At 44.3% G+C, this 13850-nt stretch overlaps 2 protein-coding genes across 4 annotated transcripts in view; one reads left to right on the forward strand and one right to left on the reverse strand.

The window, feature by feature from the left end:
* Positions 1 to 603, reverse strand: part of FAM91A1 (family with sequence similarity 91 member A1) — a 61646-nt gene extending 61043 nt beyond the window's left edge. Inside the window, exon 1 of the mRNA XM_071222213.1 lies at positions 459 to 603. The gene's annotated coding sequence lies outside the window, so the exon portion shown is untranslated. The remainder of the gene's footprint in view (positions 1 to 458) is intronic.
* An 8167-nt stretch (positions 604 to 8770) lies between these two features.
* ANXA13 (annexin A13) overlaps positions 8771 to 13850 on the forward strand; it is a 45712-nt gene continuing 40632 nt past the window's right edge. For 2 of the 3 annotated variants that reach the window (XM_045204913.2, XM_045204914.2), the window contains exons 1-2: positions 8771 to 8863; positions 10014 to 10136. In XM_045204913.2, the coding sequence (XP_045060848.2) occupies positions 8849 to 8863; positions 10014 to 10136 (138 nt within the window). In that variant the 5' untranslated portion in view covers positions 8771 to 8848. The remainder of the gene's footprint in view (positions 8864 to 10013; positions 10137 to 13850) is intronic. The other variant, XM_045204915.3, reaches the window with a different exon arrangement.

Raw genomic sequence — 13850 nt, forward strand, 5'->3', positions numbered from 1 at the left:
CAGCCCTGAGCCCTCCTCTTCTCTCTCCTCTCCTCTATCTTCACACTCTCCATCCACCTGACTTAGGACTTACAGCTAGGCTGAAGACTCCCAGAGGTACCTCTTACCCAGGCATCCTTCATACCCCAGAGTCCCTGCGATAGCACCATCTGGCCTCTGATGAACATCTCACACTTAACAGGACTCAAAGCCAAATATCGGTCCCCCATCAGATCCGTGACCTCTGCCCTGCCCCCAGAATTCCTCACCTCAGTTAGTGGCACCATCTTCTATTCAGGGGCTTGGAGCCTCAAGTCTGGGAGAGACATCCTTAATTTTCCTTTGTCCTCTGTTCTCATATCCAATCCATCTGCTAGTCCTCTTGGCTCCACTCCCAAATCTGTGCCCACCTCTAAAGGCCACCTCTGCGCCCAAGCCACCTGCATCTCTCACCTGCTCCACCGCAGGAGCTTCCTTACCTGTGTCTTTCCTTCTGCCCTGCCACCGTGAAGTCCATCCCGCACACACACCTCGGGCGATCTTTTAAACACTGAATCAGACGGTGCAGCTCTCCTGCCTAAAATCCCTTAGTGATTTCACAATTCTCTACAAATGAACTCCCAGCTCCTTGCCTTGGCCTGGAAAGCGCTCCTGATGGCTTCTGCCTTCTCTCCACTCACACCCCACTCTCCCCCTCCAGCTTCCAGGCTGACACCTTTTCTGTTATTCAAATGCACAAAGCCCTTTGACCTCAGGGCCTCCTTCTTCTGGCCTGAAGTTCCCTTCCCCAGCTCTTCAAAGGCTGAGTCTCCTCTTCAGGTCTCAGCCCCCAGCCTCCTCCTTCCTGCCCCTACAGCTGACCTCCCCAATTACTCACCTTCTCATCCCCCTGTTGATCTCCGTCACAGCCTTGCACTTTTCAAAATCGGCACTTAAGTCGGTCATGTCTTTGTCTACACCTTCACCTTGCCCCCAATACGATGTGAGCTCCACAGGCTCAGACTTGGTCCTGTGACTAAGCAGAGCACCTAGCACACAGTAGACACTCACTCCACTAGCTGTTTAATTGATTATGCACTTAGTGGATGAGAATGCAGTAAGGAATCAATCTCCTTTAAAACAATGCTAATGGGAACCAGTTTAAGAATCACAGGATCACGCCCAGACTCATTCGTCTTTGGGTGCGTAAGTGGCAATCCCAGTCTTCCTAACCTGCATTGGTTCAAAGTGAGAAAAAACTGTGTATGTCTCTCTCTCTCTCTCTCTCTCTCTCTCTCTCTCTCTCTCTCACACACACACACACACACACAAACACACTTTTTCCAGCCAAATTATCCACTCATTTAAAGAATTTTTGCATGAATTAAACTGCTGTTCAAGAAATTTGTATATCCCTTGGAGTTCTTCATAACATAATCTGGCCAATGGGAGGCAGCTTTCTAAAGAATTCATCACTCTCAGTCACTCACTCAACAAATACCTGTTGTAAGGCAGCTGCCATTATTTCCACGTGACAAGTGCCATCCAAGCCTATGGATATAGAGAGGTGAAGAGGAGACAGTCACTGTCCCTGGGAAGTCCTGTTCTGGGGTGAGAACATATAAACAGGGAAACAAATTAAAAACAACGTTCTCCTTAGGCCTAAGGAGATTTGGGATGAGGGTCAGTTTGGGGAGAAAGACCAGAATAAAAAGGAATCTTAGACACTGGTGGTGGGAAGGATTTCATCTATCAGGGTTTTTTATTATCTGTCCTATAAATACCTGAACTATAAAAATGCATCCAAACTCTAAATGCATTAATTTACTTCCACAAAACTAGGAACTTAATCTAACATTCCTCCCGGTAGTTTACTCCCACATACCAGCAGAGATTGTAAAAGTTATTTCTAGTGAGAGAGAAATGGTGTGGAAAGAAGTGTCCTGAGCTCAGGAGATTTTAGAACTGTACAGAGTCTTAGGAAGATAGAGTATACTGAATAATTAGTGTAACCACTTTCTTGTTTGAAGATGAGTAGGAGGCCCAGTCACTCTCCCAAGATAACAGAGTGATCATGTGACAACTGAGTGGGAAAGCACCACTCAAGAACACCTACATCCCCCTTGTACCTTTATATCTATCACCCTGTTTCCCTGGTTCTCAGGTTGGGGAGAGGGGGGCCAGCTGCAGGGCCTGCTAGGAATAACACTGGTCACATTGTGCTGAGAGCATACCTGCCGCTCCGCTTGGCATGTCGGATGTTGTTCCTGGGTCTTCTTGAGTCCAAACCTTTCTCCACCATTCAAGTTTCTCGTACACCTTGGAACAAAACAAAATCATAGAGCGGGTGAGGGCTGACCTGGAGCGGGCAGCCTGCATCACACCGCTGCGTGCTTTTCATTTGTTTTGTCTTGTCTTTATCACTTTCTCTGACAAACCGTCTGACCCTTTGATCGCCTCTCTCTTCTCGCCACTCTCCAAATAGGTTTCCCAGGCTCTGTCCTCCCTCTTCGATTCTTGTCTGCGTGCTCTGTCCCCACACATCTAAAACCTCTAACACCCCTCATGTGGATGGCTCTCCGGTCTGGTTCCAAACTAAGCCCAGTTCCTCTTCCTCCTGCCCTCTGAATTCTTCTCTTTGGGGGTCTTCTGGCACCTCAGCTCTCCCCTCTCTTTCCTAGAGCAGCTCCTTCCTTGATGGCCCCATGGCTGAAGACATCCACCCCAAGTCCCACTCACTCCCACTTTAATCATTTCCCTTTTGCCACTATTCAAGTGCAGACATTCTCACCTAGGTTAACTCCCTAAGTTTCCTCAACTCTCCTTCTCCCATGAACGTACCACTCTCCCGGCCACCTGCTGATCAGTCCCCAAACGGAGCTCACTACTTCTAATGACATCCCCTGTATGCCCTTCCCCACAGCCCTCACAAATTCTTGCCACTCCGTAACTCCCAGAGTAAGGCTCACGCCCCCATGAAGTCTTCCTCCTTCCTTCGGGCAGCCCTTCCTTCTTTCCCAACTTCTGCAATGTACCTTGTGTAGAATAGTCTCTTAGTAGCTCAATGATATCCTGGCTTCCAATTCTACTTTTTAACGTTGGATTCCTTACAAATAAAGTTTAAGTTCTTGGAGGGCAAGCGCCCTGTTTTATACCGACCTTCCTTCTGCCCCATGGTCCTAGCACAGTGTTACGACTCTCCTGACTTGGCCATCAGTACAGACCTGCTAAAGAATGAGTGCTGGGTTCTGACATCCCGCAGTGCAGGCCGGAAGTGGTGGTTCGTATTCACCAGCCACACCGAAGCTAAGCTCACAAGGACAAAATCCACAGGATGGAGCCATTGGGAGAGGAACGTTGCATGGGCGCACGGACAGCTATTGAATGTGCCTGACCACAGGAGGGTCAGCCCCAGGCAGGTCCCCCAAGGGATGCACAGAAAGCTGGACCAGAAGTGAAAGTTCCAAGGGAGAGGGCACTTAGCTCCCCTTTTGGTGGCTCCAATGTCGATCCTCAGCCTCTGAGTGGGCTCCAAACACTCTGGGCAACTATTTCACCTTCCCCCATCCTCACGATCTCTCCCTTTTCCCTTTTCTTTCTCTCTCTTGCTTCCCATATACTGCTATTTCTTCTCTCTTAGTGGCCGTCTCTGGTTTTGGCCAGCTTACTGTCTACTCACCCTTCTTTTATGAAGAACAGCCCAGTTTTCTCTGGGTGACCACCCCTCCCCCACACTCAGACCACATGATTTGGGTGGGTTTCGCTCCTCTTCCAGGTATAGAGGTGACATAAAATCCAGTCCTTATAACCTCTCCCCAGCTATGGTGACCGGTTCAGAGATGAGCATGGGTCTCAATTTGGGCCAGAGAATCAGACCAGGACATATATTCAAACTTAGGGCAAAGGAAAGCTCTCATTTTCTTCTCCCTGGCTTTGGAATTCTGAGGATGAAAATGTGGATCGGCTGACAGCCATCCTGCCTTCGAGAAGGGAGACCCCTTTGAGAGAAAGCAGGACTGAGAAACAGAGACAGCGAATCCCAGGGATATGTTCCGAGTAGCTAAATGCAGCTATGCCAATTATGTGAGCCACTAAGTTCCTTGTTTGCCTAGGTTAATCCAGTTTTTAGTCACCTGCAACCAAAAGAGTCTCAATGTGTTTTCCTAATCCGAATTGTTCACAGGACTTTAGGGCTGGAGGTAAATGTGAAGATGAAATCTAACTCTTATGTGTACGTGGTAGAAACCTGGGAACTGGAGAGATTGTGACTCTAGTATGATCACACTCTTAAGTTGTACCGAAGACCAGCCCCAAGCCCAGGTCTTTGCTCTCCCAAGGCCATGGTTTTTCTGCCACAAAATGCTCCATTCAATCAGGGCGTTTTTCTTTCATGGCTCTTTCACTGCCCCAGCTGGAGCAGAAGCCCTGACATGGCTGGGGGGCGGGGGGCGGGGGGGAGCTGTGTCCCAGGTTTCTCACCTGCCCCGTAGCCGGGCATGTGGCAAACGTACAATATGCACTTGATCACCAGTCACTGAGTGAAGAAGCCTTCTTGTTCTATGAGGTTTTGCAAGTTGTTTTTGTGTTTGCAAGATGAATGTGTTACTTTCGCGACTTTTACTATTTGGGAAAGTACAGGAGGATAGAATAGGGTTGTTCAGCAACTATAATCATCTCCTGCAGACTTCAGTCTTTTTGTCTTGGTCAAGCAACAGCTTTTATTACGTAGCTATTACATGCGGACTCTGCGGGGGTTTGCCAAGCAGTAGGCCTGTCTCTGCTCTCGGGAGTTAATTAACTAACGTGGAGGGGCAAGAAAAACTACACAAACACGACAAGATATTCCCATTTTTGCTTTTGTTTACATAGAGGAAAATATCAGTCGAAAATCAACTATAATTTTTGGATTCTATCTCAGTTACACTAAATAAATAAAATACTATTAATTCTTCCTGCAGAAATAGATATTAGGGAAGTGTTCGACTTCATTATTATAGTTAGAAAACCAGCATCTATGTGCTTTTGCTATTTTGAGTGATGTACGGCTACAAAATAATCTGAAACGCTGTGGTCTTGTCATTATATAACACGAAATCTCCCCCAAAGTTGTTTCTAAATGAAAAGTTTATTAAGTAGAAATTACACAGCCTAATGTATTTGCTGTGAGCATCATAGCAACTGATGCTGTTTTGTTTGTGTTGTTTTGGTTTTGGGGTTTTTTAGAGGTTGTAATAGTTTCCGAGGAATGCTGTAACAAAGTGTCACAAACTGAGTGGCTTCAAACAACAGAAATGTATCGTCTCTCAGTTCCGGAGGCTGGAAGTCCAAGATCAAGGTGTGGGCAGGGCCCTACTCCCTTTGGAACCTGTAGAGGAGACTCTGCCCTTACCCCGCACCCCTATCTTCCTGGCATCTGGCAGTGGCCGTCACTCCTTGGATCTCCTTGGCTACAACCAAGTCACCCCATCTCTGCCTGGGTCACAATTTGGCCTTCCCCTGTGTGTGTCTTCATGGGGCACGTTCCCCTTATAAAGACACCAGTTACGATGGCTTCTGGCCCACCCCAATGACCTCTTCTTAACTCAATTACATCTGCAAAGACCCTATTTCCACACGAAGTCACATTGACAGGTTCTTAGGGTTACGACCCCAGTGTGTCTTTTTGGGGTGAGGGGAGGGAAGGAAATACAGTTTAACTCCTAACAGATGTATAAGTAACTTTTTGAAGAAATGTTAGAAACAATCTCGGTGGGGCGGGCGGGAGAAAAGGATGGACCCCCTTTGGCAAGACTGATCGATGACTTGCTACTGAGACTCACTGGGGAAATGAGAACTTGGGCTGCCGTGCCCACTTTGAAACCCAAGAGGCACAAATAAATATGCCCAGTCTAGTAAAGATATTACACAGCACCTGTAATAATGCAGAATCACTAAATATTTGTAATAATACAAAAAACCCTAATCCCCCTTTCCCCCCCAGTACTCTTCTGTGTCTTCTCTTCCCTCTCATGTCCTCCCAGGCAATGATCTGTCTTCCCGGTGGGCGGCCAGCCCTGACAACCTCCCAGGAACTCCTCAGAGGCGTTCTCCTTCCCCTGCTGTGGCGTAGAACCATCCCGGCCACCTCACCACGCACTCATCACGCTGGGGAGGAGAAAAGGAGATGATATATGGAATAGTTGCATTTGCATTAAATCTGAACTTGACTATGGGCAAATTTAAAATAATCAAGAAGTGGCTATAGTGGTGGTGATCTAGAAAAAATTTTTTTAAGTGTGTCAGCTTTCTACTTGGCCCCTAAGTTTCGTGTCTTTCACCTCCCTGGAGTCATAAACCATCCCCATCTCTTCCTTAGGCATTTCCTGTGCTCAGTAACTCAGCACAGGGAACAGAGTTTGTCTCCACATTGAATACTGCCAGTCTGATTGCTTGGTTCCGCCTGGACTTTGAGCTTCACCAGTGGGCAGGGGGGTGTTGTTGCCAGGAGAGGAAGGGAGGGAGAGAGACGTCACCAATCAAAGGTTCTAGGAGGGTCAGTGACACAGAGGCTGGCTCACAGAGGTGGGAGGAGGAAGACTTGGCCCTGAGAGGTCTGAGGCTGGGAAAAGGAGGCAGTAAACTATAGAGCACAAATTAGACGCTAAAGACAAATAATAGTGAAGGGTCAAAGCATTGGTTGTAACTCAGTTCCTGGAGGAGAGTTTTGTCTTATTTGCCCTGTTTTCCCAGCACACATCCCCCTGCCTGGCGCACAGAGACTCCAGTCTCTCTGACCATCTTTCATTTCTTCTGATTTGCAAAGCTCTTTGCTACTACTGAGCCTTAGCCCAAGCTAAGAACATCTGATCTGAACACTTTTCTCTTTTCAAATGAGGGGCTCCTTTTCACGCCTTCATTTGCAGCTTAAATGGTAGCTCCTGGCAGAGCACACACTCTAAAGAAAATTACACGCACACACTAGCCTTCACCTCAGCATCCTATTTATTGTCTTCACATCCCTACAACAATCTGCAATGGTCTGTTCTCGAACAGCTTCTCCACTTGACCGTACGTTCTAGGAAAAGAAAGTTCATGTCCATCTTGTCCACTCTGGTATGCCCAGCAATCAGCACACCCAAGGCTTTCAAAAGATAAAGGTTAAAGAACAAAAGAATGGATATATACACTCAGAATTTTAACACTGTATTACACGGGAATTCTGGCATATACTAAAGATGGCATCTTGGACCAGGAGAGGAAAGATGAATTATTTATTAACTACCTAGGATCGATTGAGTAACCAAAACGAAAGCTGAGTCTATTCCTTCCTTACTCTATATCTAAATCAATTCCAAATGGATCGAAGATGTAAGCCTTAAAATAATGAAGTTATTAAAAGAACATAAAACAAATGTACAAGAAGTTTTAATCATCTTAATGCAGAGATGTTTTTCTGAGCAAGCCAAAGAAGAAAAGATGGATATATTTAAATACATAAACACCGGCACTTTTTTCACATACACATACACACTCAAAACATACTCCGAGACCAAAGACCAGCAACATATTGGGGAAAAATGATTGTTACACTTGACAAAAGCCTAGATCTTACTATAAACCAAGTGTTGCTACAGGTAAATAATAAAAAGACTAGTAACTCAAAATAAAAATCAAGGACATGAGTAGACCACAGAAAAATTCATACAAAGGGCTTTTAAGAAATGGGATAATTTTAAGAATATCAAAGGCAAGGAGTGTACATTAAACAGCGAGATTACCATTTTTCATCTTTGAAATTGGATAAGTAAAAAATGTTAATAATGTTCAGTGTTGGCCAGTATGTGGAGAAGTGAGCCCAGACATACTATCATGGGGTGGGGGGCACACGTTTGTCTTTTCAAAGTCAGCCTCTTGGGTCCGCTGGCCTTTGAGGGAGATTCAGCATGTTTATGTCTGTGCAAAGAACAGCTTAGCAACGTTTATGATAACTTTAAGTGCAAATACTCTTTGGCCAGCAACTGCAGCCTAAGATTTTATTCTACAGGTAAACATGGACACATAGGCAAAGACTCATGCAGAAGACCCAAACAGCCGAAATGACCTTGAATAGCAGACAGATGAAACAAGATGTGGCTCACACCCACAGTGAACCACCACACTGGGGGAACATGCCAATGGCGTGTGTCCCTTTAGTGTTTGAAGCACACGAGGCGCGGAACACAATGCATTGTACAAACTCATTTGTTGCGGGGGAAGCAGTCCCAAGATGGACAGACAGACAGACAGAGAAGCATGACAGTGTACACATACCATTTCTGGAAGGATTCACAAGAGACCACTGGGGAGGGGCTGGGAGGCCGGCAGGCTTACTTTTCATGATACTTTTTCCATATCATTAGAAAAAATTTTTTTGCTAACTATGCATATTACTTTTTAACTTAAAAACTAGTTATATGATAAAATGATGTTACCATAACTCAGTGTAGCCCTCAGAAAGATTTTCTGTGCCAATAATAGTGATGTTAGTAAAATAGAAAGATTTTTCAGTCTTATTTGGTTAAGGTATGAAATTTTAAATGAACATAGAAAATGAAATAATAATGACGTTTTCAGTAATCCAGAAGTGAGCTAAGTTTATCCCTTTAGTTGTGATTAAGTTATTCAATTAAAAAAGCCAACATTTGATTGATTAATAAATATTTTATTTTAAAAAGATGGTGAGCCAACGCAGCTTGGACCAGTTAAGCTTATTTGCAGCTATGGCCACGCCCTACCCATCCCCAACAATGTATTCATATTCAATGCCAAAAGTTACTTATTAAACTCAAGAGATATTATGTCCTGGGAAAACCATTATAAACTTGGCCTTTAGGAGAGCTGATCTCTTAACAACTATCGCAGAAAGACAAAAATGGGCAATTGTCAGGTAAGAATTTATTGCCTTTGGGAATCGAACAAAGTTTTAATTTCGGTTATAGCATGTGTAGAAATTTAAACTATTAAATCATGATCAATACTTTTATACTTTAAGATTGTGGTTAACCCTTATCACTGGTTTTCACAATAGCATACCATGCTTTTAAAATGCATTTGGAATGTATTTTTCTCCCTTAGTCAAAAATCTCTTAGGAGGGAGATTAAGATTATGACTAAGATGAGGATTCTTTTAGAAAAGTGTTTACAACACGGTAATAAACAGGGCCTTGCAGAGAGCAAAACGGTTAATATGCATTTGTGGAATGAATGACTGAAGCTGGTAGCTGGTAGCAAAGTTGCGGAGAAGTTCATAGACCGTGACCATTAGAATTCTGCAGGGAAGACAGGTTCTTGTTGCAAATATGAACAGATCAAGGTAAAAATATACTCCAACAAGGCCATAGTACTTGGGCTGAAAGGTAAAAATATTCCTGTATGATTTCTAAACAGCTCAAACATCTAGATATTTGCAAATATCCATGAAACGGATGCAATATTTTACTTTTCTTCCAAAATGCCTAGGCTCATGTGAATAACACATCTAAACCATTAATAACTAAAAACTGCCAAAAATGCTACCATTTGGAACCAACTATGCACAAGGCAGGTCAGAGTAAGATCTTAAAAAATGAATAGCTAAAGCTGTTGCGATAAGAATTTTAATAAGGCTTTGCTGCACCTACTCTAGCTCCCCACAGCAAGAATGATGTATTGTGAGAACATGAGGAGCGAAGAGAACAAAGCTCCAAAATTTTATGTAAACTCTAACTTTGTTTTTTTTCCCCCTTTGCTATGAATTAAACTTGCACTCAGATGGTTGCAAACCTACAAATATCTTCTTCAGAGAGGCGTTATTTTTAAATCTGTAAACAACATTACATACTAGCCAAGATTATAAGCCTGCCGTCAGAGTATCTTTCAGAGAAATGAAACCTACTCTTAAAATACTTGTGAGAGGTGCAGAGGACCTCAGGGGCCATGACCTGCCCCTGCGTGGGCACTTTAGAAAGACATTTCATCCCTTGAACGTTGACCCCATGGGGCAGCTGGCTTTTGTGACTTGTCTAGCATTGTTATGTATTTCTCTTTTAAATCCTCAGAGCCACTCTTACTCCCTCTCAGAAGGCAGCCAACAGTTGCCCAAAGGGGACACCTCACCCTTGACAGCCGTGCGCCCTCTCAGCCACCCATCAGGGAGCAGACGGCCAGAGGCCCATCAGCCTGTAAGCACTGTTTCCCCTCCAAACCCTGGGTAGGACGGGGCTTTCTTATGGGCCCACTATTACTCACCGATGACTTGTCGTACTGGACACACTCCTCCAGTCTGAGAATGTCATCATCAGGTAGCAAAACAATTTCCCTGGGAAAATGTTTGCTATGATATTTGCAACTAATAGAAAAATGAGCTTACATTTCCAACAGTGTCCCCACAACAATGGCTAAAACGGGAAAGCATGAGGCTACAAGTGGCCACGATGACATTTTTTGAAAATACTAATGGAATTTAACACGTGCCCAATGAATGAATATGTTCTAAGACTCTGTTTCTGAATAAGTAAATACAAGACAGTTTGCCAGGACAAAAAAAAAAATTGTCCCAGTAATGCCTTACATCATTTGCATTAGAAAGTAACTTGAATATGTATAAACTTAAAACAATGCTTGTAGTTCTGAAGCAACTATAAACTGAAACAAATTAATTAAACAAAAAGGGAAAGAATTTACATACTAGTAAAGCACAAGTTGATGGCGTGCAAAGGGGTGTTGCTGATTTAGCGTCATGGACGACGCTACCGTGCGGAACTGAATGGTCATGTGTGCGCAGTGTAGGAACTGTTCTGATGGCCGCAGGGGCGGCTTCTTCCAACTTGCAGCATGTCTGAAACAGGATGTGGTGTGTGACTCCTGAGTTCCCCTGCCACGTTTCTCTATCCAAACTACTGAGAAACTTTTGTTCATAAGGCTCCTGTAATACAACTGGGCTTTCTCTTGGCTAAAGTGTGTGATTTCTACATCAAACCTCCCTCTGTTTTTTATTCTTTTATCATCAGCCTGCAACAATGAAAGTATGGCTGTTTGGCATCTATGCAATCATAAGCAGACACACAAATGCAGGCATTGAAATCATGAGCCTTAGCCACGACTGGTCATCCTGATGATGTAATGGGCTGTATATTAGTTTTTAAGTTATCAGCACTGACTACGCTACTGAAAAAACCTACCAGGAAAGCTCTGAGTCCCCAAGAACATGTCCATAGATCAGGGTTCACACTTAACTGGTTGACAAACATTGCTCTGAAGCCAACAGTATCTGGGCCAGCGGATGACGTTTGCCATGGTCCTAAAATATGGAATCCTAGCCAATTCGGAAAACTGAAAATTACTTTTTTTTTTTTTTGCTTTGTGCTTTTCGCCAATCCTTTTGTCATCATTAATGATTTTTTTTTTTAAACTAAAGACCTAGTGTTTGTGACTAACCTATTTGGAGCGGTAATAAGATTCTGGGTTGTTACCATTGGCTAAATCACACAACATCCACAGGCCCGCGGAGCCCGGGGGCTACATCCTTGTGCTCAACGAACTCTGTGCACAGACAGAAAAGTAAGATCCACGGACAAATCTTCTTAGGTCCAGCCAGGTGCCTCTCTATATCTGCCCTGTGAGTTGTTTTCAAGAGACTCAGTGTCTAGAGGAAAGGAGAGTATTGAGACTGAGTGAGATAACTTTGCCAGAGAGTGTGGCTGTAGGGTATTAGCAAAGTAATACAGAGAGCAAGGTGCCAGAGTGGGCCCATTGATAATATGGAAAAAAATCACAAACTGAAGAGGACTGAGGATTTCTGGAAAATTATTTTCAAGGCTGATGAACAGGCACTAGACAGGACCATAGCCTTGCTACTCGAAGTGTGGATCCCGGACAAGTTTTGGTATCCACATGTTGCCTGGGCGCTTATTAGAAATGCAGAATCTCAGGCCCACCCAGACATTCTGAATCAGAATCTGCATTTTAAACAAGATCCTCTAGCGATTCTCATATGCGTTAAAGTCTGAGAAGCGCTGGACTGGGGAACAAGTTCTCAAACTTAGCTGCACCCTGGAGAGTTCTGGAAACCACTGACGCCTGCCCCCCAGAGACTCTGAATGAATTGGTTTGGAGGCTGGCCTGGGCACTGGGATTTGTAAATGCTCCCTAGGCGATGCTAATGTGCAGCGGAGTTTGAGAAACACTGACCTGGAGCATAGCACTGTCTTTACAAAACATATCAGCACACTACCCACCAAGGCAGGTGCCGTATGACTACCCGAAAATGAAAACCACCCTTAAGTGTGAGGACATCTGCTCAGCAACCTGCCGTGGTGTTTGTAAACATGCGATGTTTACAACTTCCTTGTGCCAATATTTAGCCAACATAAATATTACCGAAAAGGGAGAACAGCAGCGGGTGAATAACAGGCAAGCTTGGATGAAGGTGGATAAGGACACCCGGGAGCCACATGACGAAAGGGGAATAGGTCCAGATTCCCAAAAAACAAGGGAGGCTGTGGAGGCAGGTAAAAACGTGACTGGGAATGTGAGATAAAAGTGAGTTTGGTTTTAACTGAGAGTGCATTAAAATGTGATCCAAAAGCCAAAGAAGCACAGTGAGCCTCAAACAGAAGCCAGCCTAGATGAGGGGGTCATGCCTCTTCTCTCAGAAAATGTTTTATGCCAGAAAGTCAGCCATTCAGATCCCCACCGTGAGTCGAAATACCCTTGGACATCAAACAGGGCATGCAGTAAAGCACACCTTCTTTATTTAAATACAGGTTTCCCATTCAAAGTCGAGCTGTAGTTGAGACACAATTTCACAGTTGTGGCTTTGGGGTTTCTTGTCTGTGGTAGATAAAACACAGTCATTTAAAGAGGTGTGAAGCCCTGGCGGGCGTGGGTCAGTGGATTGAGTGTGGGCTGCGAACCAAAGGGTTTCCGGTTTGATTCCCTGTCAGGGCACATGCCTGGGTTGTGGGCCAGGTACCCTATTGGGGATGTGCAAGAGGCAGCCACACAATGATGTTTCTCTCTCTTTCTCCTTCCCCTCTCTCTCTAAAAGTAAATATATAAAATCTTTTAAAAATAAAGAGGTGAGGAAAAGGCCTTCTGAAATGACATGATTCCGATAATGGAAATTTGTCAAGTGCTTACTAGACTGTGAGCTGTTCTGAGGGCGTTGGCCCTGGTCGTTGATATTTGAGCCTTTTATTCTACACATGCTGCATCATTTAGTTCTCCCAACAGCTGTATGAGGGAGATGCTATTATTTTTCACCTTTTAAATACGTGGAAAGGGAGGAAAAGGGAGGATATGTCATTGGTCCAAGGTTGTACATGTAGGAGGTGAAGAATGGATTTGGATGTAGGCACAAGTTCTTCACACTCACTGTGCCTTGGGCTCAATAGAGGCTCATATTACACCAATCAGAAGCTAAACTGTTGCGATTTCTGAAACTAATGAAGTGGGTCTTCACCTCATCATCTCCTCTCTACCCCATCCCTAGCTTCCTCCTTATCCCCCAAGCTGGATTAGATGCTCTTTCTTAATGCTTCCATAATTCCCTGTGTATAAAGCCATCCTTCCTCTCCCATATGGTTTTAGAACTGTTTATACACCCTCACTGCACGGGACTGATAGCTCTCTGAGTAGGACTGTATCCTTTTCATCTTTGCGTACCCATTATCAACACAATGCCTAGAACATAGCAAACGTTCAATATGCACTTGATGAACTCATCAATTCATTAAATTTTCTAAATGAGCCTTAAACCACTGGAGTCCAAATCCCTTTGTCCAGTCATACCCCAGACCAGTGTGTGGGTGAGGTCCCGGTACCTGTGTTTTCAACACTCCCCTAGTGATTCTAATGCATCCCAAGTTGAGAACCATGGGTCTAATGTTAGGTAT

Source organism: Desmodus rotundus, chromosome 8 (genome assembly GCF_022682495.2).
Source record: "Desmodus rotundus isolate HL8 chromosome 8, HLdesRot8A.1, whole genome shotgun sequence".
Taxonomy (NCBI): Eukaryota; Metazoa; Chordata; class Mammalia; order Chiroptera; family Phyllostomidae; genus Desmodus; species Desmodus rotundus.